A 26,198-nucleotide genomic window follows, 5' to 3' on the forward strand; every position below is an offset into this window, starting at 1 on the left:
CTCTTCAGCTACTTTTACACGTTTTCTCACATGGCAATAAGGAATAATTTCTTTATCTGACAAAAAAAAAAAATACTAAAAACACCAACATATGCTTTAGAAATACAATAGAGTTAGAGATTAAATAAATAAGTCCTTTCAGAAAGATAAACTCATGTCTGGAATGACATAATCACAGAATTACATTTAAACACTGAGAAAAAGTAATGTCTGGGTTTTCTACTGCACACAGATGGTAAAATGAGAATATGGTTTATTAAATAAATGTACATGCAAGAAATACCTCTAAATAAAGCCATTAGTTATTCTCCCTGCTACACTAATTATTTCTTATGTATTGTAGCAGGTACAGGGTTGTTTTTTGCACAGCTCCATCATATCTCAACAGAAGTCATCTGGTTTTATTTAAAAGAACTAATAAGTCCCTCAATACAATCGCATGACTGCCGCTGTCATAAAAAAGAAAAACAAAAAACTGCAATGGACTCAAAGACAACAGAGGTGGTTTAATGAGTGGGGTGTCACACTTTGAAACTAATTATTATCTAAAGCACCACTACTGCAAAACTTTACTTGAACAGCTCATCTAGAGCTAGATTTTATTTTAACTAATAGGGGTAACACACAAAATTCTAAAAAATGTATAAATTAGTTTAAACACTGAGATGGATTATTTCTAATAATATTAAAACCCAGATTAGAAAGCTTTAGAGGACAAAAAACAAAAACAGGGTGAAAACATTTAGAACTTAATTTCTATAGAGTTGGGAACTGACTGATAGCTTGTAGTTTATGTCAACTGAAATCCCAGCAATAACCTGAATATTTTTGTAGATTCTAGTAGAGCTGCACAATATATTAAAACACTGTAGTCATTGCAGTGTCAATGTACATAATTACAGCTCACAAGACTGCTTGGATGCAATATTTAAAAGGTCATTGTATTTCCATTACCAGGCATTAAGGCTCTGCATGGAAAACATTGTTGTGCTGCCCTTGACTCTCACACCTGATACAGATTTTAGTAACAGAAATGCAAAAGTTCATAGACAATGGGCATAGTTTTGTTTGGAAAGAAAGAGAAGAATGAGGTAAATATGAGTTGATGGCTACAGATACTGCAATCCTCTACAATAACATCACCATTGCATGTTTTCCTGTAATCACGCTGCCTTGGATTCCAGACAGTAAAGGAAGGGCTATGAGTCGGCAGGTATTTAAAAAATGGCACATATCTTTACGTCTTGATATGTCTCAGCCAAGTTAACTAGTGGACTGATGTTTCATATCCAGAAAATATTAGCGAAATTCTGATCCCAGTCTAAGAAAAACATAAATCAAAAAATCAAAAAAACCGGAGTCAAATGATACAGAAGTAATACATTTAGGAACATCCCTAAACGAACAACATTAAAAGTTTCAATTATTAGAGGAATGCCACGAAATCGACCGGCTGAGAATATTAGCCGATATTTCAAAAATGGCCTCTGGGTTTTTGCCCAAAGTGTTGCTGTGTTTGTATAGAAAGCATACGTGTAAAATACTTCTAACAGCCTCTTGGCAATCAAACCGCTACAACCAGACCCAAAGGACCAGTCAGCGGTGTGTATGCTGTTGGAATATTGGTGACCATTAAGAGTTCAGACAGGCAGTGTCTCAGGGCAAACCTATTAGTGTACAAAGGTTTCAGGCCCCAAAAAGTGGCAAAAAAACTGATCTTAGTTAATCGATAAAATCAATCGGTGTGGGATAATGCTAAAAGAACAAAATTATTGGATGTTTTAATAGATTTCAAACAGCCAAAGGCCGATAAATCTGTTGACTGATAAATTAGGCTAATATTTCAACAGTGGCAAATATCGGCCTGATTGACAGCTCCTGAGGCAGGCCTATTATTGGGCTGACGTTAGCCAAATTATGAGCTCAGGTTAGAACTAATTATATATAGGAAAACACACCATGAGTAAAGTGTGGAATGTCCACATCAGCCATGGAGAAACCATATCGGTGAAGATCTGTCAAAAAGGATTACTCTTTCTGTAAAGAGCATACTAACCTAAACATCTACTGGTGTGTATATTAAAGTGTACAGGCATGTGAACCAGAAAGAAACAAAACACTAGAGGCTTAAGCTTATGCTTTACTATCAAATCACACTTGGCATAAATAACACATAACCTTGCGAATAAACCTTGAGGAACGAAAACTGTCATGTAGAGTAGCTGACAGTATTGGCAAAGTGCAGCATGAGAAGATGTGCCTGAGCCCAACTTGCTAACATTACTGAGGTTCAGTGTATGACCTGTGTGAGCAGAGAGTCTCTGCTGTGAAGAACAGAAATGGCAGTGCAGTAATCATTGTGCCGCAAATTGTCTTACCACCCTACAGGTCAAACAGAAAATCCTTCAAACAGCAGGTCAGCTGCACTAAAAAAAAATACTTTAAAGAATTAATGACATACAATAAAACAGGTGAGAGTGAGGTCAATTGCCTTCAGAGATATTTGCTCGCAGAACGCTGCTTCAGGAATTTATCTGACTGAAAGGTTTGGTGGGATTCACACCTCTGCGTGATGATGTAAGGATAATAATTTGGCCAAGCATGAGAGGAATTGAAATGACTAATGTAAACAAAGCATAACCAATAATCCAAAAAAAAAAGACACAAATATCCACATAAGTTTGAATTAAAGAGACAACATTAAGATCAAATAGAACTTATGAAATATAAAAACCATCTCTGTATAAATAGAAATCACAGTCAAAAGAAAATTCAACCAGACAAATGTGGGAGGGTGAAGCTGTAGTAACATTACAGTGTGTTAATGGCTTTAGATTAAAAAACATCAAACAATATAATATTAATACACGTGAACCGATTATATCGAGGATATTGTGTAAACAGGCAGAACTGTACATCTGACCAGAAATTAGTTAAACAGCGTTGATAGAAATCTAAAATCAGCTATACTGGTAATGAAGGACTCAACAGTAACCCACCAGCATTAGCTGAAAACACCAGTGGCAGAAAAATGATTAAGAGCAGACAAAGACAAAAACACACCACGCTCCAACCCAAATGAAACGGAATGACCCAAAGCTGAATGTTTTTCTAGGTTTTCATTGATGTGTCTTCGCTCACAAATAAACACAGATTCTCTCAGAGCGCAGAGAGAACGAAAGCCCCCAGCAAAACCGGGAGTCGCTGTCTTCACCACCTTCAGTGGGAAAGCAGCTATGGTGGGGGCGGGGGACTAAGCAGCAGCCTCCACAGCTGGCAGCAGGCCTTTCTCTGTCAGATGAGCCTTCAGGGAGTTGAAGATGTAGAGCTGCTGGTCGGGTCGGAGCGCCAGGAGCTGTTGGATCACCTTGCTGGGGTTGGGGCCCCTAAGAGGAAACAAGACATGAAGCAAACATAAATCTTTTTAAAAAAGGAGGTGAGGGGCCTTTTCTTTACTGGAAAATGTTAACACATCAAACATGGAGCAAAGATTAATCCACCAATGGTCATGATACAATCAAGTTAGTATGTTAGAGAGGTAGAAATCGGACTATTTTGCGATAAGCAGGGCCCTGATTGGTGATCGGCCAGTAAAAAACATTCATAAAAAAATATATCATTTTTCCAATGAGTGAGCGCTCCACAGAGGTGCTAACAGGTGGCGCTACCAACAACCCTCTTTGGTAGAATTTTGTTATTTCCAATAGCAGTGAGGTGTTTAGATTAACATTGATTTTAGAGCCGTTAGCTGCTGCAGTCAGAATGCAGAGAGATATCAGGGGAGTTGTGTGAGTAACAGAAGAGCAAGCGCTGTTTCTGTACGCAGATGACATCTTGCTTCTTGTTAAGGATCCTTCTTCTTTAATTCCAAAAGTTCTATTCACAATACAGACATTTTCAAAGATTTCAGGCTATAAGATCAATAGGCAGAAATCAGAGGCTATGCCATTGTCAAAGGGGTGTTTCCAGGCCCTTGGTTCTCCATTCCAGCTCCGGTGGATTCTTGTTGGGATGAAGTTCTTGGGGATTAGATTATGCTCCAATTTAACTGATATTATACCTATAAATATAGATCTGTTGCTACAAAATAAAATGTTAAGTTGGATAAGTGGAAGGTGCTAAATCTCACACTGTGGGGAATGCTTGCATTGTTGACTGTAGCAGTGGCTACTGACGTCATTACGCTCTTGTGCGTGCAATGCTGTGTTCATGTTCTGCATGGAAAATCGCCGCTTCCACTCCCTCAGTGTCACAATGATGCGTTTAGATACCGAAACATGGTACTGTTTGATTTTACATCGATCGGTACTCGGTAGTACCGACGGAATTTGCTCAGTACCTATAAAATTACCAAATTCGATACAGAATCTCATTTTGAAAAGTGGAGCCATACTTTCCAGTGCTTTCTATCAGAAATGCCTACTTATTTATTTATTTTTGCTTCAAAATCTTTATTAGAATAAACTTTGCAACATACAAAGACAAATCACATAACAGGAATTTAAGATGAAGTTATGAACGATCGCCAGGGGTTTTATGCATAACAAAACAGTAACAAATATCAACATGCATACAAATTGCAACGTTTTTTAAGTTTTCTGTTATTGGAAGAGGACAGAGCAAAAAAATAAAAGCTAATAATATAAAAGATGCACTAGAGGGTTTGGTCATAATAACCTTGTATTTATGAATATATAAAATAGGATTACATAAAAAGAAATGGTCCGGCAGGTCTTTCTTATAATTTGTGATCCCAAATAAAATTGCATCTGATCAATATCCTTTCACATCCTTTTGTCAACATCCAGAGAGATTGCGGCATGGGTCAGCCTGAATATTCCCTCTGCTTTGGAGAGTAATGTTCTGACCCGAAGGGGTTCTTAACAACCATTAGTTCACACCTGTTCACACTAAGGTAAAGACCAGAAGCATCAGAAAATACTTTAATTACTTGCCAGAGGGACTCCAGAGGAATCCTTTAAGAAGATTGTTGTATCATCAGCCAATTGACTGATGATAATTCCTCTGTCCAGAATTGACATTCCTTTCAACTGGCTATGTCTAACATGATTAGCTAATAGTTGAGTTGATCAAAATAAATATGGGGAAAAGGGACACCCCTGTCATATTCCACGTTTTAAATCATATCTTGGGGGAGTTCCATTCTTTAGTCTAATTGAGCTATTTCCATTATCATACAAAGTTTTAATCGCACTGCAGAAAACTTTATCAAAGCCAAATTAATTTTAAAGATAAATTTGTGTTCAACTGAATCAAATTCTTTGTAGAGTCCAGGAAAATGATAAAACTTTCATTATTGATTAAATCTGGGTAATTTAATAAATCAAGCAAAAGCCTAATGTTATTGGAGGTGTGTCTGTTCTTAAAAAGTCTGATTGTGTTTCCTCAGCGACATTATCCAAAACTAATAGATAACTCAACGCTTAGCAAATAAAGGGGCCAGGATTTTGCAATCATTATTTAGTAGACTGGTCGGGCGCCAGTTCTCAATAAACAGAAAGTCCTTCTTTGGTTTAGGGATGAGAGTATCAGACATGCTTGCTTTGTTGATGTATCAGCGGCTACTGATGTCATTACACTCTTGTGCGTGCAATGTTGTGTTCATGTCCGGCGTGGAAAATTGCCCACTCTTCCACTCCCTCAGTGTCACAATGATGCGTTTAGGTACCGAAACATGGTACAGTTTAATTTTATGTGAATAGGTACTTGGTAGTACCGACGTTATTCGGTCAATACCTATAAAAAGTACCGAATTCGGTACCTTTTTTGTAAGCTGTACATTGACTACTTCACATTCAAACAAAGTGTCATATTTTCAGTGTTGTCTCATTAAAGGTCAAATAAAACATTTAGAAAACTGTGAGGGGTGTACTTACTTTGTGAGATACTGTCAAAATGGAGAATCCATGTGTGGAAAAACTAAGTAAAACTAAGTACACTCTTAATGCATCCATCAGAGGTAAAGTAACACCCATCTCATGCTAATCAAGTACTTCAGTATTTTAGGGCACCTCCAAATCTTCCCAGGATTGGACTTCCCATCAAATTCACCCCAAGGTTAGAGTGTTCGATGCCCAGAGACATGACCAAACCAGCATAGCACAAACACCTAATACTAACGGTCCAGCATGGCGGTGGAGGTGTGAGGATTTGGGCTTGTTTTGATGCCACAGGACTTTAAACACCGTGCAATATTGAATCATCCCTAACCACCTCTGTACAGCGAAGGATTGTAGAGTCCAGCGTGAGATGATCTGTCTGTCAGTTGAAGCTCAGCAGAAATTAAGTTACGCAACAGGACAATGAGCCCAAACTAACCAGCAAATCTGAATCAGAATGAACAAGTCGCTGCAAACATTAGACCTAAGACAACTAGGCAAAAAACAGATATCTGTTAACCTTCATGACTCACAAGCAACGTTTTAAAGAATAGTGAGCCACAATTCCTCCTTGTTAAAAGTCAATGAAATTATACAGAAAATGACTACATCACATCATTGCTCCTGAAGGTGGTTCGTTAAGCCACTCGTGGAGTTTGGGTGAGAAATCATGGCTTACTTAGCTAGTTTTACATTTATTTTACAACCTGAGAAAAAACAAATCATGTATGTGATATAATAAGTATCTCTAGAACTAAAAGAGGAAGCATTTTCTTTTTATGAGTGATTTCGATTTAAACAGATTAACCTGATTAAACTTTAGGGGGCTGCTTGTCCACATTTAGAGAGAATTAAGGCGTGTTCATGCAGAAAAAGACAGTTTTTTTAAACACCATGTTCATTAAAACAAGTAAAACAAATTGGGAAAAACCCAACATTTAACAAATAAATGTGAAGCTTGTGACTGAATGTGGCAGATTAATGCTTTCAGAGAGCTTGTCCAACACTTTGAGAGGTCAAAGGGGATATATACTGGCCTGAGAGTTTACCTGATGAAGCTGGCAATGTAGACATTAACGAATGTGGCCATTAGGTACTGGCAGTCAAATCTGTCCATAATGCCTCCGTGACCCGGGATGGTGTTGGCAAAGTCCTGAAAAGAAAGAAGACACCACAAAACCTTTCAATGTGCAACGAAATTCAAAACACACGTCTGCAAATATATGGTGATAAACAAGCAAGGAGTGAAAGTTGGGTGGTCAGCGGGGATGCCAACAGCATCCTGAGGTCTTGCTGCTACATTCCTACCTTGATCTTAAATGCTCTCTTGAAGCCGCTGGCAAAAAAGCCACCAAAGGGTCCCACAATGGAGGCAAAGGAGGAGAGAGCGATGCTGTGGATCTGGAAAGGATATAAACGCACTGTGGTCTGTGGAGAAAAGACGACAGTATTGGAGTCAAACATCCAACCAGGACCTACAGTTTCCAGCATTCTACGTCTGGTTAACATACACGATCAAATAGAAGGTTTTATTATGCCCTATGAGGGAACACAACTCTAACATGAACTGACAAATTACAAAAAAACCGAAACCTATTTGGGGTGGTGTTGAAAGGTCATGGGACTTTTTTTCACTTCTGTCTGGGTTGGCCTTTAGGTTGCAGTCTGGGGGAGTGTCAAAAAATGTAGCACTTTAATTTGTTTGGTGCACTTTCACACTGAGCTTTTGAAAACGGACTAAAGTGCCTTGACAACATGACAGCTTCAGCAGCCGCTTGATTGAAGGTACTATGGTGAGAAGCTGCCCAGTATGAGCAGCAGGTGAGGCAACGAGCCATCAGCATGTTGCTCTGATTACATGAGATAAATGCAGAAGTACACAAAGAGACAGAGGAGAGGGAGAGACTATAATATGATGCTGTGGTTACACAGGATTGAAAGGTCTCCGGGTCATATATATTTCCTGTTGATTACTGATCACTTCCTCTTTTTGGTTAACATTCTCTTTTTGCTTTACATGATAGTCCATTTGCTTTTTCCCCTGTTAGAAAACCACCCAGGGTTCCATTGCAAGTAAACCGAGACCCATGTTTTCAGGCCAAGTTCAGATGAGCTTTCATTCCCACCCAAAGAAGAAAATTAACTTTGGTGCATTTAAATTGGATCAAAGAGCTCTGGTGTAACTGCAGCCTTAGAGTCCACCAAATACCTACTGGAGGGAATTTGAGGTCCTCCCCTACACCTCCTCAAAGCACCAGTAATGACGGGTAGTCTCTCCACAACACTGGTAGGAGAGATCCTCTACCCTTGGCACCGAAAAACATGCACACAATGGTTGTTTGGGATAAAATACAACCGAAATTTGTTGATCAACATGGTACAGCACTAGTGTTTAGTTTGGATTTTCGGAAGTGACGATGTAGTAAGGCATTATAGGTAATAGTTCCCTCACATGTAGTAGAGAGCTCTCACATCAATGAAAGCTTGATGGAAATTCAATAACTCCTCAGTGTTGGAAGCTGACAAGTTAATCAGATCATGATTTTTTCCCCCCATAACTGGTCTGCATGTTTATCCAATTAGTTTGAGATCGGTCTTTTGTTTCTTTGTGCTTAAAGGTTTTCTCCTATTTTTTTACCACAGCACGGCCATAAATAAATGCAGGTGTATAGAAAGAACATTTAGTGTATCTAAAAATCAAATGAGGACAAAGATATGCATGTAAAAACTTTTTTTTTTAAATCCATTTGGAGCCCAATGTATAAACATTCCTCCCTACCTTATGAGGAAACAAAGTTGCGTAAAAACCCACTTTTCTAATGCAAGATGATGCGTGGAGAGGTTGGGATTTTTTTTTGGTCAAGTTTTGAGGGAACGCTAAAGGATGGTGTCAGTATTAAAAAAAACCAAGCTCTATTCTGTCACGCCAAACAAAAAAAAGCAGCGTTGCAGTTATGTGCTATTAGCTGCACCTGGATATTGGCCATGTTATCCACTAAATCGTTTTTAATTCATGATTTACATGCTTTCATGTTTACCTCAGCCCAGCCCTTTGTGTTAATGTTTAATTCTATGACCAAAAATATATAAAGCACTGCAAAGAGGAATGTAGTGGTGAGATAAGGCCTTTAGGGATTTTTAAAAAAAGTATTGCGATCATACTAAAGGTCGTCCTTGAATTTTAAAAAGTGGCAACTCTACAAATTTGCTTGCATATTTCCTACTATTGATATGTTATTAAGGTGGATTAGTCAAAGTAGGATGGATGATAAACACTGACTATTTTTGATCTACTGAAGACAGATAGGAAAGACACAGGTCATACCCATCCAGTGACAGACTCCAGGACTCCAGGCAGAGTGTAGTCCTGGAGCTGAAACAGTTCTGACGGCTCACAATCCACCTGGAAACTGTTGGAGTCGTTGTTAAACTCCACAGGACAAACAAAGTAGCGGTATCCAGCCATGACGTAGGAGAGCTGAAAGGAGAAGGAGGATCCATTGCTCTTCAGTTAAAGCTCATGAAATTCATTTTTGCTGCATATACAAACATGACCTTTAAAAGGACTTTTCACTTTTTTATCTATTTATTAGAAACTAAATGTACATCTCACCATGATGCCAAACACAATAGTGGCGAAGAATCCACCAATAAATCCCTCCCATGTCTTCTTCGGTGACAGCTGCAACAGCCAAAATCAAAGATTATTATATTGTCACATCTAGCTCCATATACTTTATGTAGCTCAACTTGTTTTTGACTAAACCTGACCAAACACCCCCTAGAAACATGCAAAAGATCAACATATAAATATTTTTTCGTGCAACCTTAATGAGTGGTGTTCGGCCGAAGAAGAAACCAAACATATAGGCCATGATGTCGTTGCAGATCACACAGGAAATGGGAACAATGAACCTATTCAAATAAAAAAAGAGAAATACATAATCTGAATCAGTCTGCAGAGATATGACCTTACAGTGGGGAAAAAAACAAGGTTTGCTAAATAGGGATTAATTCATGCGTGGCTGTAATCAGACACAGAAAGCAGTGGCTAAGTACAGACCGAAGGACTCACCAGATCATCCCCTCAAACAAGTTGTGAATGATTAGGTGGGACTGGGTCACTACGATTAGCAGAGTCACATGGGTCCAACCAAACTGTGGAGAGAACACGGGCAGCTCAGAAAACCGGATATCTTTACAGCAAATTGTGGTGCAGAAATATGAATTTACCGTACTGTTGATTTTTCTCTGCATAACAACTTGTGAAAATTATATATAGAAGCTAAAATGTATTTGTACATCCTTACTGATATTTGTATAGATGCCCCTTAGCCAGCTGCATCGCATCCAAAGAATTTCAGAGTTCATTTAAATTAATTGGTTTCCTGCCATGGGCCTTGATTTCAGACATTGAAGAAAGCTTCCAATTATCTCCACGTTTTAACTGTCTGACCCAAACTATTTATATATGTGTATTTTATTTATATATGTGTATATTGTACATTGTAAATATGTATATTCTGTAATGCAAAAACAAAACCAAAGAGCAAAGTGTACCGGAGTCAAATTCTTTGTTTGTATGTACAAACTTGGCAATAAAGCTGATTCTGATTACAAAACGTGCCATGATTAAATCTTATAGCCTCAATGACATTAAAAACGTTAAGAGGAGTTAGGGTGAGGCTTTTAATCCAAAGACCATATATTAAACAGGTTGGTAGAGTAAGCATCATGCTGTGGAGCCTTTGTGCTGTCAGTGTTGCAGGTGGTTATTGATAGGGGTGATATGGCTTTCTGTAAATGGCAGCATGACCTAGACATATTCGACAAAACAGGAAGAAAACTAACACAAAGAAACGTTTTGGGATTAAGAACAACACCAACATGTTCAGCTGTTTTCCATCTCACCTCGTCAGGACGTCTCATATCTAACACAATGTTCTCTGGCTTTAGATTTTAAAGGTTGTAATTAAGTAGAAAAAATCTGTGAAGTTTACTCTCAAAAGCAGTGTTCAACTTCACTTAGATTCCTGTTATCCAGTCCCGTTTTATCATACAATACTGTCACACCCGCCGGCGGCCAAACAGACCAGGCAGGAGGAACCCTATGTACCACTCGTTCTGCATTGCATTGAGTGGTAAAATATAGTCAGCAAGCAAAACGCTAGGAGCTTGTTGATGACTACAAATAGTATGGCCGAGGTACACTATTATGCCAAAAGTATTGGGTCACACCAACAAATCAATGAATTCTGGTGTTTCAATCACTTCCATGGCTGCAGGTGTATGAAGTTTGGTGTGGAGAAACTTCACTGGCGAGTCCATCCTCCCAGCAGAGTAGGGAACCCTATTGTTTTTGCTAGTTTTTTCCATTATTATTATTATTATTACATTTTAAAGGTTGCTTCAGCATTAATTCACACACATTAAAAAAAAAAACCTGTTTTTATGGCCGACAGGATTTTCACAAAATTTGGTACATTCCTTCAGGATACTACCTAGAGACTATGTTATCAATATGCTAACGATTGGCTGAAGTGGGCGTGGCTTATGTGCAGAAATGTACCTCCGACCTTTGATTTATAATAAAATTCCCCAAAAATCACTTGAGGTACCTAGAGAGCTTAAACCTTCAGGATATGTTCTGTGCATAATCATAATCATAATAAGTAGTTCTGTCATGAAATGCTTCCTCTAGCAACATTTAAGATTTTAAGGAGACACTGGATTCTGTAATGATTTTTTTAAGTTTTTCTCCAATGCTATAAATTAACCACAATGCATTGTAAGGGCTAAGCCTGTGAGGTCTGAGTGCTTCTGCAAGCAAGCTCTAACCTGACCTTATGGAGAATGTACTCGTACTCGTCGTCTTCCGCTTATCCGGGACCGGGCCGCGGGGGCAGCAGACTCAACAGAGACGCCCAGACGTCCCTCTCTCCAGACACCTCCTCCAGCTCCTCCAGGGGGAGCCCAAGGCGTTCCCAGGCCAGCCGAGAGACATAGTCCCTCCAGCGTGTCCTGGGCCGTCCCCTGGGCCTCCTCCCAGTGGGACGTGCCTGGAACACCTCCCGAGGAAGGCGTCTAGGAGGCATCTGGTATAGATGCCCGAGCCACCTCAACTGGCTCCTCTCGATGTGGAGGAGCAGCGGCTCTACTCCGAGCCCCTCCCGGATGGCCAAGCTCCTCACCCTATCTCTAAGGGAGTGCCCGGCCACCCTACGGAGGAAACTCATTTCAGCCGCTTGTATCCGGGATCTCGTTCTTTCGGTCATGACCCAAAGTTCATGGCCATAGGTGAGGGTAGGAACGTAGACCGACCAGTAAATTGAGAGCTTTGCTTTTCGGCTCAGCTCTCTCTTCACCACAACGGACCGGCACAGCGCCCCCATTACTGTGGCAGCCGCACCGATCAGTCTGTCGATCTCCCGCTCCATTCTTCCCTCACTCGTGAACAAGACCCCGAGATACTTAAACTCCTCCACTTGAGGCAGGAACTCCCCTCCAACCTGAAGAGGACAAGCCACCCTTTTCCGGTCGAGTACCATGGCCTCGGACTTGGAGGAGCTGATCCTCATCCCAGCCGCTTCACACTCGGCTGCGAACCGCCACAGCGCATGCTGTAGGTCTTGGCTAGAGGGGGCCAGCAGGACCACGTCATCTGCAAAAAGAAGAGACGAAATCCACTGGTCCCCAAACTCGACCCCCTCCGGCCCTTGGCTGCGTCTAGAAATCCTGTCCATAAAAGTCATGAACAGGACCGGTGACAAAGGGCAGCCCTGCCGGAGTCCAACATGCACTGGGAACAGGTCCGACTTAGTGCCGGCAATGCGGACCAAACTCCTGCTCCGCTAGTACAGGGACCGGATGGCCCCTAGTAAAGGGCCCCCGATTCCATACTCCTGGAGCACACCCCACAGGGCATCACGAGGGACACAGTCGAATGCCTTCTCCAGGTCCACAAACACATGTGAACCGGTTGGGCAAACTCCCATGAACCCTCGAGCACCCTGTAGAGGGTATAGAGCTGGTCCAGTGTTCCACGGCCGGGACGAAAACCACACTGCTCCTCCTGAAGCCGAGGTTCGACTATCGGTCGGACTCTCCTCTCCAATACCCTGGCGTGGCCTTACCAGGGAGGCTGAGGAGTGTGATCCCCCTGTAGTTGGAACACACCCTCCGGTCCCCCACCACCCCAGTCTGCCAGTCCAGAGGCACTGTCCCCGACCGCCACACAATATTGAAGAGACATGTCAACCATGACAGTCCTACAACATCCAGAGACTTGAGGTACTCAGGGCGGATCTCATCCACCCCCGAAGCCTTGCCACCGCGGAGCTTTTTAACCCCCTCGGTGTCTTTAGCCTGGGTGATGAAAGAGTTCAACCCCGAGTCCCCAGCCTCTGTTTCCACCACGGAATGCGTGATGGCAAGATTGAGGAGATCCTCGAAGTACTCCTTCCACCGCCCGATAATGTCCTCAGTCGAGGTCAGCAGTCTCCCGCCCCCACTATAAACAGTGTTGGTGAAGCACTGCTTCCCCCTCCTGAGGCGACGGACGGTTTGCCAGAATTGCTTCGAGGCCAACTGGTAGTCCTTCTCCATGGCCTCACCGAACTCCACCCAGGTCCGAGTTTTTGCCTCTGCCACAGCCCGGGCCGCAGCACGCTTGGCCTCACGGTACCAGTCAGCCGCCTCAGGAGTCCCACAAGCCAACCACAGCCGTTAGGACTCCTTCTTCAGCTTAACAGCATCCCTTACTGCCGGTGTCCACCACCGGGTTCTGGGATTGCCGCCGCGACAGGCACCGCAGACCTTACAGCCACAGCTACGGGCAGCAGCATCGACAATAGATGCGGAGAACATGGTCCACTCGGACTCTATGTCTCCAACATCCCCCGGGATCTGGTCGAAGCTCTCCCGGAGGTGGGAGTTGAATACATCCCTGGCCGAGGGCTCTGCCAGGCGTTCCCAGCAGACCCTCACTATGCGCTTGGGCCTGCCAAGTCTGTCCGGCTTTCTCCTCCTCCAGCGGATCCAACTCACCACCAGGTGATGATCAGTGGACAGCTCAGCCCCTCTCTTCACCCGAGTGTCCAAAACATGCGGCCGAAGGTCTGATGATACGACAACAAAGTCGATCATCGACCTCCTGCCTAGGGTGTTCTGGTGCCAAGTCCACTGATGGACACCCTTATGTTTGAACATGGTGTTCGTTATGGACAATCCGTGACTAGCACAGAAGTCCAATAACAAAACACCACTCGGATTCAGATCGGGGAGGCCATTCCTCCCGATCACGCCTCTCCAGGTGTCACTGTCGTTCCCCACGTAGGCGTTGAAGTCCCCCAGCAGAATAATGGAGTCCCCGGGAGGGGCACTATCCAGCACCCCCGACAGGGACGCCAAGAAGGCCGGGTACTCTGCACTGCCACTCGGCCCGTAGGCTGAAATGATAGTCAGAGACCTCTCCCCAACCCGAAGGCGCAGGGATACGACCCTCTCATCCACTGGGGTAAACCCCAACACGAGACGGCTGAGCTGGGGGGCAACAAGCAAACCCACACCAGCCCGCCGCCTCTCCCCGTGGGCCACTCCGGAGTAGAACAGAGTCCAACCCCTCTCAAGGAGATGGGTTCCAGAGCCCACGCTGTGCGTGGAGGCGAGCCCGACTATTTCTAGTCGATATCTCTCGACCTCCCGCACAAGCTCAGGCTCCTTCCCCCCCAGCGAGGTGACATTCCACGTCCCTAGAGCCAGCCTAAGCATCCGGGGATCGGGCCGCTGAGGTCTCCACCTTCGTCCGCCACCCAATCCTCTTTGCACCGGTCCCTCACGGTTCCCCCTGCAGGTGGTGGGCCCACTGGGGGATGGCCTCGCGTCTCTCGTTCGGGCTTGGCCCGGCCGGGTCCCGCGAGGAGCAACCCGGCCACCAGGCGCTCTCCGACGAGTCCCGACCCCAGGCCTGGCTCCAGGGTGGGACCCCGGCTCCGCCGTACCGGGCGACGTCACGTGCCTCGATATTTTATTCTTGTGTACATATTAAATGATGATCACAGGCTGGGTTGGCGGGGTGCGTGACGTGGCGTGCAGGGAGGAGCAGGGCTGGGGGCGGACTTGTTGGGAAGGGCTTGAATCCAGTTTATAACTACTTGCAGATCTAGTTAAAGTTGCTATTGCTGGTAAAGGTGGGTCCAACAACAAATTGGACCTTGTAGAATAACTTTGATGACATCCTATTCTTAATCTATATTTAAAAGTTGACAGGCATATACTTTTGGCATAAATTGCTAACCAAATGTCAGACAAATATTTTAACTTGTTCAATTAGATTGTATGATTTTGACAAGGTGAGAAGTAGAGAAAATCCTACTGAACCTCTATGTCAGACGATCATTTCACCTGAGAAAACTGATAAAACGCATCATTAAAAGCTCAATATACATATGCATGGACATTTCTGACTGGCAGTGTACTTTCTAAGTGCAGGTGTGGCATTCAAAATATCAGACACAAATGTAATATGAGTGTTTTCTACTGAATAAACAAGAAAGCAGTTTTTGGTCAGCAATCGTTATTGGAAAAAGTCCTGCTGTAATTTTGCATTTTCCTGAGTGGCTTTACAACAGCTCATTCTGTCAATAACACAGCCATCACGGAGGATGGGAGGAAGAGGCATGGCGACCACTCACCATGTAGAACTGAAGACGATAATGTTTCTTCACCAAACTCAGCACAAACATGCAGAAACCTACAGGAGCAGAACAATGTATGAGAAACTAATAGGTTTGGAGGATGAGATTAAATCATTCGCAAATGAGGTCATCCATGGTTAAACTGAATTCATACTAAATTTAGCTTGACCTATTTTAAGATTCTGTGCTGTGGTAACAGAGCTTCAGCTTTCATTTTCCATGACTGATGTGAGGAGAGGAAGCTGAAGAGCAAAGAGAAAAAACATGCTTTCACTGGATACAAAAAAATAGATTGCGGTAGTGATAATGGAGGCTAAATTTGTCAGAACCATTTTCCATCCAGAAGAGATATCAAAGCCCAGAGAAACAGCACTGTAACGTAGTTTAGGTTTCACCTTCAAGCTAAAACACAGGACAAAAAATAGTCAGGGTGCCTCGTTCCTTCCTCCCCACATCCTGTTTGGCGCCAGTGAGAAGCTGCAGTAGTGCGGAGTTACTAACTGACATTCTGCAGCTCAGGAAGTGGGACATGACAGTTTCCATAGTGACAGAAATACCCCATCATTAACCATTTTTCATCTCTCATGTTTTTACATTTTTGTTCCAATACGCCAGGTCAAGGTTTAAAAAGCAAAGCATTCAGCTAAAGATCTGCAGTCAAACAACAGATTTGTCACCAGTCAAAATAACCTGCAGAGCGACTGAAGTTGATTACCTCTAATAATCATTAGAAACACACACTCCTTCCACCATGTTGAGCTTGTCCACATTTTGGCTTGTAACAACCACAAACCTCAATGGACTGGATCACTATTTCATCATACAATAATAAATAAATGGGAAGTGGAAGGAAAATTATTTTTTACAAACACAATCTGTGTGGTTTCTGTTTGTATTCAGCATCCCTGAGTCAATACTTAGTAGAAACATCTTTCACTGAAATTTCAGCTGCAAGTAGTTTGGGGGTGTGTCTCCACCAGCCTTGTAAAGACTGACATGTTGCCCATTCTTCTTTGTAAAAAAGCTCAATCCTAGTCAGACTGGATGGACACCATCTGGTTTACAAGTTTTGCTACAGGTTCTCAAAAGGATTTAGTTCTGGACTTTGACTGGGCCATTCTAGCACATGACTATAACCTGGTCTGCGGTCAGTGTCCTACTGAAAGATAAATCTCTACTTCACTCTGAAGTCTTCTAACAGGTTCAATATGTTCCTGCTTTTAGCTCCATCCAGCTTCCCTGAGATTGTTGGACAAAAGTATCTCCACAGCATGATGCTGCCACTACCGTGTTTTACCATGGGGATGGGCGCTCCAGGTGATGTGCAGTGTAGCTCTTTAGTAGTTAACTGAAGGTAGGTGGTTGCACTGGATTTTATGTAGAGGTAAAAGAGTAAAGGGGGCTGAATACAAATGCTGACCACAGTTTTCAGATTTGAAACAGGATTGATTATCCTTCCACTTCACTTTATGATGATGTATCAGAAATTCCCATCAAAAACCCCTTTGCAGTGAACTAAATCTTTTAATTCTCTCTGCAATGCATGGTACATGAAAGAGTTACTGCAAATTTAAATTGCATTTTTCTTGAAATGCCCATTGAATGATTTTACTTTTAGCAGTATCACAGTGCTGGTGAGTGATTTTCCAATAAGAGTTCAAAACAAAATGTACCTGCAATATAAAAAAAAATGCAGAAAGTAACCCTGTCTGTGATAAGCAACTAAACAACGGCATGATGAAGGGATTCCATTTCAGCTTTTACTCTGGACGTGCATACCTGTGAGGTAGAGAGCAAAGGAGATGAAGCGATGGTATTTGCTCAGGATGCGTAGCGGCTCCTCTCGTTGCACCAGTGTGAAAAAGTAATCAGTCACAGTCTCACCGTAGAAGAAGTAGTTCACACACAAAAGGAAGTACCTGCAGGGCACAAGGTTGGAGTAAATATAGATGTTGGACCCCTGGGAGGTCAGCTAATCAGACCAAGTTCAACATGCCTGAAGGAATCCTGATAGACTCACACAAGGAGTCTGCAATAGCATTGATTGTTCAGCAGGTTATTTTTCAGGCTTGTGACATAATAAAAATAAGTGTTCACACTACAATGCACCCTACTGCTGCTAAAACTCACAATGATGGTTCACATCCTGCTGCTAATATTTACTCATTAGGAGAATAATCTACAAACTGAACAAACTACAAGAGGCCAGAAAACAAACCTCAGGACATCTGCAACAAAATAAATATTAGGACAATGTAATGAGAAACAAGATGGTTTATGTATTATATATTCATATTTAAGTGCTATATGATGGAGACCTTACCAACTCAGCGTCCTAAACCAGGGCAGGTCGTAGGAGTGGTACACACTGTACCCAATTCTGATGATTTCATGGAAACACTTGATCTGAATGCAAAGGACCTGCACAGAGAAAGACGTCAACTTGGAAATCTCAACTCATGTTAAAACTGACTTCAAAAGATTTCTGTCAAGAGAACTTCCAAAGCACAAAAGCTGAAATGAAGCACATTATTACAGTCCGTTTAAATTACATCATCGTAACGTAAAACAAAAAAGAAAAAGCTTTCTTCTGGCTCAGTTAAGACCCCCAAACAACAGCTGTGGCTCTGGTTATATGTCACATGCCCCGTTACACAGTCCGACTAAAGGCTCACAAAGAGTCGGGTGTACTGTGAGCAGTTTACATCATGTTTAAAATACAGAGTAACATTATCAGAGAAAGCAGGAGAAAGAAACATGGCTGGAGGATGAGCAACAGAGCACAGGATTAAACATCTAAATGGATTTGACTAGCTGGAGGAAATTTAGAAGAGATCCTCAGCTGTCCAAGCTTATTTCCATAGAATGACTGAGGACTAGGGGTGAAGCAATCCATTAAGCACACTGGATGAGACAACACATGATACTAGGTTTATAAGAATAAGCAGAGGCTCTAGCTGTGATTTAAAGAACTTCTGCTCAGTGTAGAATCATCCAGAACAGAGATACAAAGGGTCAAGCTTAAAGAACACACCTTCTAGCTCTTATAACACCTGCAACTACCTATAGTTAGCCTGTCAGTTCTATTTGATCTATATAATGCCAGCACAGGTCTTCTAAATGCACTTTAAAAATATGTTTTTTCGGCACTAGTGGCCTTTATTTTGTATTTTTTGACAGTAGGTAGACAGGAAAGGGGTAGAGAGAGGGGGAGACATTCGGTAAATGTCGCCGGGTCCAGGACTCGAACCTGGGACAGCAGCTTCGAGGACTATAGCCTCTGCATATGGTCGCGTGCTCCGCCCCTAAACCATCAGCGTTGCGCCCCTTCTAAATGCACTTTACAAGCTAAACTACATCAAATTCATTTACAGTAATACAGAAATACACAATAAACCCAATTCATACCAATAGAATCTAGTTACACAGACAGGCCCACGATTAAATCAGATCCTAAACGTAAAACAAGCCCGTCTAGTTTAGTTAATAATGTCAACAGGTCAATAGTTATCTATTGAGTTTTTGAATTTGCTGCAGTCCCTCAGCCTCAGCAAGAAGAAGGCGACAGTGGGCAAAGAACAGCATGACGTAGCTGACTGAAGAAATCCCTCAAACACCGAAAGTGGAAAGGAACAGCTCCCTTTTAAAATGAAATTATTGTATTTTTACTGCAGAAAAGCATCCGAATGCAAGACATTACAATATTTACCATTCTGTGTGTATTCCTTTATAGCCAACAAGATGTCATTTCAGTTTCTTCTAATTTTGGCTATAAACACCCAGAATTTGTTTTTTTTATTCAGAACAGCTTATTTTTTACAGATAGGGTACGAATCCAAGTGTGAGACAAAATATTGGGAGGTCTTGTATCGCGAGATTGCATTAGACCCCTAGGAAATAAAAAACAGGCATTGGCTTTTTCTTAATTTCAAAGCATAGCACAGCTTTAAAAAGGTTTCGTGTCACAAAAATGTTGTCTTCTCCTATTGCTGGGATTTGAACTGTTTTAAATGAGATGCCAGAGACAATGTGGCCCTTTCGCCAGTGTACTGTTCTCCTTTTCCCACTTTCATCGCAAGCTGTAAAATACTGTAAAATTGGGGTATTTGGGTCATGGTTGAGGACTTCATATCATCCACTGCCTGGAAAATACTAACCATTCAGCTTGCGTGTTCTGCGCTCTGCAGCAGCTTAGTTTTATATATGTACACAGATTCATGTATTTGCATGTCGATGGGCGGGGCTCGGGTAGAGTTTCATATCACACGATTTCAGCAGGTCTACTACCAGGCCTGCATGGTGCTGCTTCACAAATAATTTTCTAAGAAGGCAGAACACATTTAAGAAAAATTGTTCTGCCATTTCTGATTTCTGAAACTTGTGAACTTTCATGTGCCACATTCGTTTGTACTCACAATCATCATGAGCACCATGGGGCCTAGGTAGATGATGAAGAAGAAGAAGGAGATCATGGCTAGTGTCAGGATGCCTCGTACCCACCAGTTCTTCCATCTATGGACAACAAAAGAGAGAGCTGTCAGTCTCAGCTGATCAACAGAGCGATCAAACCATCTAGGTATTGGTAGATAAATAGATCCAGAACTGGTATTAGACTTTTAAATATAACGCATACAGAGCACGTCGAGAACAGCCTGGAGGTGTACCTCGAGGAGAGTCCAGACAGGGCCTTGTTGAGAACCTCGGGGGTGTCATCAGGAGGGACTGGCACCTCTGGGACTCCCGAGTCCACCTTGGACTCGTTGTCTGAGACTCCATCCTTCTCTGCCTTCAGCTCGCTGTCTGAGCACTTAAACACACACATAGACACACGTGAAATAAAACAGGTTTGGTTTTCTAGCATGAAAACCATCAATCTGGTAGACGAATGTTTACCTTTTCGGTTTTGGAAAACCAAGACACTAAACTAAATGTCAGTATAAAAACTTGCTATAGAACACATGGAATATAGAGGGTGCCAAGCCTTCATACTAAACAACCTGAGTCATCGGCTTTTGTACAAACATCGTTAGGTAATCAGGAAAAACAGTCAGCTGATTGGCTGGAAGCTCCTTGTGTAAAGATGTTTTATTGGTTTATTACGAACAGTCATCTGAACTGCCTGCATGGTATCCTGTTATAGTACACAGTATAAAAACAGCAGACTAACTAGGATTTCCCTATTACCTTAACAGCAGATGATTTACCATTTCAGATATAAAAAACACACACATTTTTACACCAACAGCTGGTTGGTTTTGTGAAAAAGGTCTGTGTAACTCTAGAACTGACACTGTGCAAAGTATGCAGCATAATACAGGACAGGGAAGCTGGAATGTTTAGGTAAAATGTTTTCATTTTTAGGCAACCCAAAAGCTTTGAACAAGAACTCTGAACCAGGAAAGGGCCTGACTTCATGAAGCTAAAACTAGGCATGTTATTATCAGTGAGTGATGCTGGTGTTTGTGCTCCAGTGTGCTGCTGGGGATCAAGCTCCCGGCTGCAATGTCCTGTTAATCACAGCTTTATTTTTGCTACTGTGGGTTGAAGTTTCAAGACTTTCTCATGATAATGGAAACACACCTGTCCATTACCTATTCTCTTAATTCCTGGTAATGAAAAGCTTGGGGATTATTGTTGAAGTTTTAATCCGACAAACACAGATGAGCTGAATGTTTTAAATCAACCTATTAGTTAGTTCATGCTAATGTTAGTACCTACAATGATGTGAAAAAATTAAACAACCTACAACAGCCTGTATGTTTCTCTAACATATTTGGATCTATGGATAATTAACATACATTTTAACACTACAGAAAAAGTTCAAGTTATATAAACAAACAATAAAAACTAGAGAAAAGACTGGAATCCGGAATTTGAGGGCCAGTGTGTTCACACTTTCTGAGCTGGAAATCTAAAGGGGGCATTCAGGTTAATTTTCCAAACTTGGACCTCAGATGTTCCTACATCAAGGTTCAAATGAATCATACAGTTAAAGTTAATAGCTAGCTAAAAAGAAGCTTATGTGCTACAGACAATAAAGCAAACCATGCTAAACAATAGGCTGCTTTCCAGGTATTAGCAGTTTGTAGCTTCTTCAAACAAATTACTTTACCTTCGGACCTAACGCCAAAATCTCGCTCTTAATAAATCACTTGGAAGGTCATTTTAACATAAGAACAACTGAAAAGCTCAGGAGCAACCTCTATTCATGGCGAACAAACAAATGAATCCCAGGCTGAATATAGTCAAAACACAAAGCCACAAAAGCTTTACACATGTTGAGCATGCAAAGTTGCTGCATCAGAAGCCTAATACACCATTTGTTTCATGTAGTGCAGATTTGCTTTAACAGATGACGACATGCGATGAAGCTGCTGGGTGATGTCTGTCAGCTGTATCATGTCAGAGGTGGACGCATTAAATTTAGAAAACCAGACTGTCAGTGTAGTGCTGTGTGTGGGAGGTACAGCACCAGGCCAAGAATCAGCCTCCATGAGGCTGAATTCTCAGAGCCGTATGTTGACTTAATGAAACAGTCTGTGCCATTCCATGGTTAACAATTAGGAAACATGAATGTACTTAGACAGAGGGAACATCTACATCCTGTGGCACTCTCTGGCTCTGTTTACAATGTTTGATTTTTTTCTAGTAAAAAAATTCTATGTCAGTTTTAGCACAATGTGCTGGAAAACATATATAATGAAATATACAACATTATGCAATGTCCTGCACAGGACACACTGAAGATTTGTAGGCACACACATACACACAGTCCCTAAACTGTTTTCTATGTGCTGGTTTCTAAGGAGACAATATCTGCCATTCAGGATGCTCGAGTTAAAAATAGGATCCCCTTTCACTTATACACTCCTCCCATTTCATGTTGCCGTCCAAACCAGTGGCAACTCTTTTTTTTCTTCTTAAAGAGACCAATCCATGAGCAAAAGCTGCATTTTCAAACCAAGAAAGACTTCTTCCAGCATAAGGGCAACGTTGCACAAAGTGGAGCTTTCCTCCTTCATAAATAAAGCACCGTCAATCTGGAAGTCATCTAACTGGGTCATATTTTACATATTTTGAGTTCAAATACTAATTGTAAATAGCAATTCTATTTTTTCAAAGCTAAACCACATTGACGTTTTTTGGACAATACGACAAGAATATACAGAAAATATAGCGAAATAAAAATTAAAGAAACAGCCGACAGATGTTTCATTTATTTGCTTAAATTCCATCATCACAAATGTTCCATTACAGAGCCCACCACTGCTGTGTGAGCAATGGGTACACTGGGTGATGATTATACATTTCAGTCAAGCTAAATTAGTACAGTAAATTTATCAGCATTGATTCACTGCCACATGATGCTGCTGTTAGTTATGGTTGTTTCAGCTGAAAGAAAACATCTTCACAGCGTTTGTACAGAACCAAAGGAGCAGTAAGAGCTTCCTGAAGAACCTCAGTGCAACCTAGTATTCAGTCCAATGTAACCAGCAACACCAGGCTTTAAGTTAAAGGACTCCTAAAAATGTTTGAATGTTGCACTTACATACAGAGCTGTGCAAAAATATTCACATCTCTTAAACTTTTCCACATTTTCTAACATTGCACTGCATTTCATGTGACAGAGCAAGACAAACTAGTGCATAATAGTGAAGTTGAAGGAATGCACTTATGATTTAAGTGAAAAGAATATGAGAGGATTAATCAGAGCAGCTATCAACATACCCAGGGTAACTCTGGAGGAACTGCAGAGATCTACAGATCAGGTGGGAGGAATCTGTTGAATGGACAACTTTTAGTCATGCGCTTCACATATCAGGTTTCTATGGAAGTGTGGCAAGAGGAAGTCGCCACTAAAATAAAGTCATAAGAAGGAATGTTTGCAGTTGACATAAGCCAGATAGGAGACAATGTGCGATCTGGTAAAAGTAACACTGCACATCTCTCTGAACTCACCATCCCCACGGTGAAACATGGTGGTGGCGGCATCACTCTGTATTTCTGCTTTTCTTCTGAAGGGACAGGGAAGCTGATCAGAAGTGATGGGAAGATGGAAGGAAATAGATACAGGACAATTCTGGACATAAACATCTTAGAGGCTGCGAAAGTCTTGAGACTAGGGTGGAGGTTCACTATCCAGCAGCGCACCAACTCTAACCATGCAACCAGAGCTACAGTGGACTGGTTTAGATTAAAGAAATGCCATATGTTAGAAAGGCCCAGTAAAGGTCCAAACCAGATTTCCAAGTAAGAATCTGTTGCAAGACTTAAAAACTGCTGTTAATGGAAACTCTCCATCCAATCTGACTGAGCTATTTACAGTGTATATGTGAAAGGCTGGTAGATACATACCCCAAGGACCTGCAGCTGTAATTGCAGTGGCTGAGTGCTAATTCCGTTTTTTAGAAGCAGAGTGTGTGTTATGTCTTGAACAAAGCAGACTAAACTAAAGCTACATCTGCAGTTGTATCAGTAAAGGCCAGAACCTTTTAACTGGTTGATAGTCTCCACCCTCAGCCCAGACTGAACGCAGTGCGTCGTTCATATCCAGAAAAGTACAGCAGAACTGAAGGAGCCCGGGTTGTTTGGTGGTGGGTGTAATGGGACACTTTGGGTTGGGAAATCCTTGGTGTTACAGTAAGATTCTTCTTGCTCAACAGGGAATAAACACTTAGTAAAGCTAACTGTGTTAGTCATGCTAATTACCAACTCTGTGGTCATGTCATATAAATACTTTATGATTCATCACAACAAAAAGCCTTTTTTAAGGCTCCTGTATACTAATAATAAATGACCGAACAATTTAAAAATCTAGTTAATTGAGCTTTTTCCCCTGAAATATTAAGTTAGACACAGTTGTTTTGTTTGGCAATTGTTTTTAGGAAAGTTTTATTTTCCCGGCTGCTTGTAGCTGCTCTCTGTGATCATGTGGCTCTAAACGGATCCATACATCCGTCACTCCAGCGCCACGCCCCTTTAATGGCTGATTATGCGTTAAGACGTGTTTAACAGATCCAAGAGGACATCATAAACAGAAGGCACCTTTACATCCTTCCACTGTGAGAAAAGCACGAATTGCATCATGCTTTGCAACACTGAAACGTGTTTCTGGAGCATTCCCACCAGTCAGGCTATAGCTTCAAGCCCAGGCAGGCTAGTGTGCCTCCAGGCACTAACCGTGTCACCAAACATCACTTTTGTTTTTAAGCGCTTTCTCGTTGCCTCAACCAAAGTAGCAATGATGCATGGTTCCATGATGAATAAAGCAGTTGAGGCATACAAGGCTTTTGTTCTATGCTTTGGCGTATATCATACGTAAACAATGCCCCATTTTGTTTAACAAATTGGTGTTTTGATTTTAGGTTTCCCATGTTTTCCATGAAACGTTCATCCAGAGAGATAAATAAGAGCGTCAGCCAACGAAGAGTACAATCTGTTAAAACTGACTAATGGTTTTTAATATGATATGGTGTCTCATGGCGGGTTATAGAGTAGTCGAGAAAATAAATCTAAAAGATCTCGCCTCTGAAGTCATCTGAAACCAGATGACGTCGGGACGCTTGTTTCCAGCCACAGAATAACATCACCCCGCTAAGCGGCTACATGGTGTTAGCATCTGAGCCCAGGCTAACGTTACCTTGTCCTCTGATGGCTGCTGCTCTAACGGAGGTTCGCTGTCCTTGGCTCCTCGATGCCGCAGCTCTGTCATCTCAGCTGGTGGAAGCCTGACGTTAACAGCCAAGGTCCGGAGGTCCCGACAGCAGACTGCTTGTTGGATAAACTTCTGCTAAGATTTATGCTAAATGTTGCACGGCGACACTTTCTTCCACTCGAGAGGCGCAATCGATGACAAGGAGATTTTCCGGTTTTCAAAATAAATGTAAGGCGCCCATTCATACACAGACTTATTCAAGGGGCGTCATATGATAAATAAAACAGTTGAGATTATATAATCACATTGATAGCACGAAAAGGGCAGTACAAAAAAATGCAAGAATCACATAAGGAAAGAAACATTATAATGCATTTTTCAAAGATGTATTTAAGATGTATTTAGACCAAAATCCATTCCTTCAGTGTCTTATACTTAGTCAACATTTTAAATGGTATCGTTTTACAAACAGGGAAACAGTGCAGTGATTTAAAGACAGGTGTAATGTTCATTTTCCTGGTGTTGGTCAGGATTCTGGCAGCAGCATTCTGGATGGACTGCAGCTGCCAGGTTGGGTTTTCGTACAGAGACCTGTGTAGATACTATTGCAACAATCTAACCTACAGAAAATAACAGCACACGCAGGGCTTTCTGTCTCATGTTTGAACAGGGAAGCATTTATTCTGGCAACAGTTTTAAGGTCGCACTTTTAAGGGCTGATTTACTAATAGACATAAAGTTATACTTAAAATCCTTAAATTTTAGGACCGAAATCATATACTTTGGACTTTTTTGCTTTGAGCAATAGAAAATATTTTGAATATAATTTAGTGACTGTAGAGCACTGGCCAAGTGATGACACAGAAATATAAATGTGTGCCATACTTTAAGAGATGTTGTAATTACTGTTGTTTAACTTAAAACATCATGCGTTTTAATTTGATAATT

At 41.8% G+C, this 26,198-nt stretch overlaps 1 protein-coding gene across 1 annotated transcript; it reads right to left on the minus strand.

Moving 5' to 3' along the window:
• Nucleotides 1-2,120: 2,120 nt before the first annotated feature.
• cds2 (CDP-diacylglycerol synthase (phosphatidate cytidylyltransferase) 2) lies at nt 2,121-25,462 on the minus strand. Its single transcript, XM_047380158.1, has 13 exons — nt 25,236-25,462; nt 20,260-20,402; nt 20,011-20,107; nt 17,919-18,016; nt 17,375-17,514; nt 15,593-15,651; nt 9,976-10,058; nt 9,728-9,815; nt 9,514-9,582; nt 9,226-9,378; nt 7,209-7,328; nt 6,950-7,053; nt 2,121-3,386 (listed from the first exon to the last, which is right to left on the minus strand). Exons 1-13 carry the CDS (start codon nt 25,305-25,307, stop codon nt 3,254-3,256), a joined length of 1,359 nt encoding a protein of 452 aa, XP_047236114.1. The 5' UTR covers nt 25,308-25,462; the 3' UTR covers nt 2,121-3,253.
• Between the last annotated feature and the right edge of the window lie 736 nt (nt 25,463-26,198).

This window comes from Girardinichthys multiradiatus, chromosome 12, assembly GCF_021462225.1.
Source record: "Girardinichthys multiradiatus isolate DD_20200921_A chromosome 12, DD_fGirMul_XY1, whole genome shotgun sequence".
NCBI lineage: Eukaryota > Metazoa > Chordata > Actinopteri > Cyprinodontiformes > Goodeidae > Girardinichthys > Girardinichthys multiradiatus.

Bases quoted from the DNA above. Each gene is read 5' to 3' on its own strand.
- cds2 (XM_047380158.1), bottom strand. From the start codon at position 25,307: ATGACAGAGCTGCGGCATCGAGGAGCCAAGGACAGCGAACCTCCGTTA. The intron at 18,017-20,010 runs GTGAGTACAAAC...TTCTCTGTGCAG, and splicing joins CCATGGTGCTCATGATGATT to GTCCTTTGCATTCAGATCAA. The intron at 7,054-7,208 runs GTAGGAATGTAG...CTTTCTTTTCAG, and splicing joins AGAGAGCATTTAAGATCAAG to GACTTTGCCAACACCATCCC.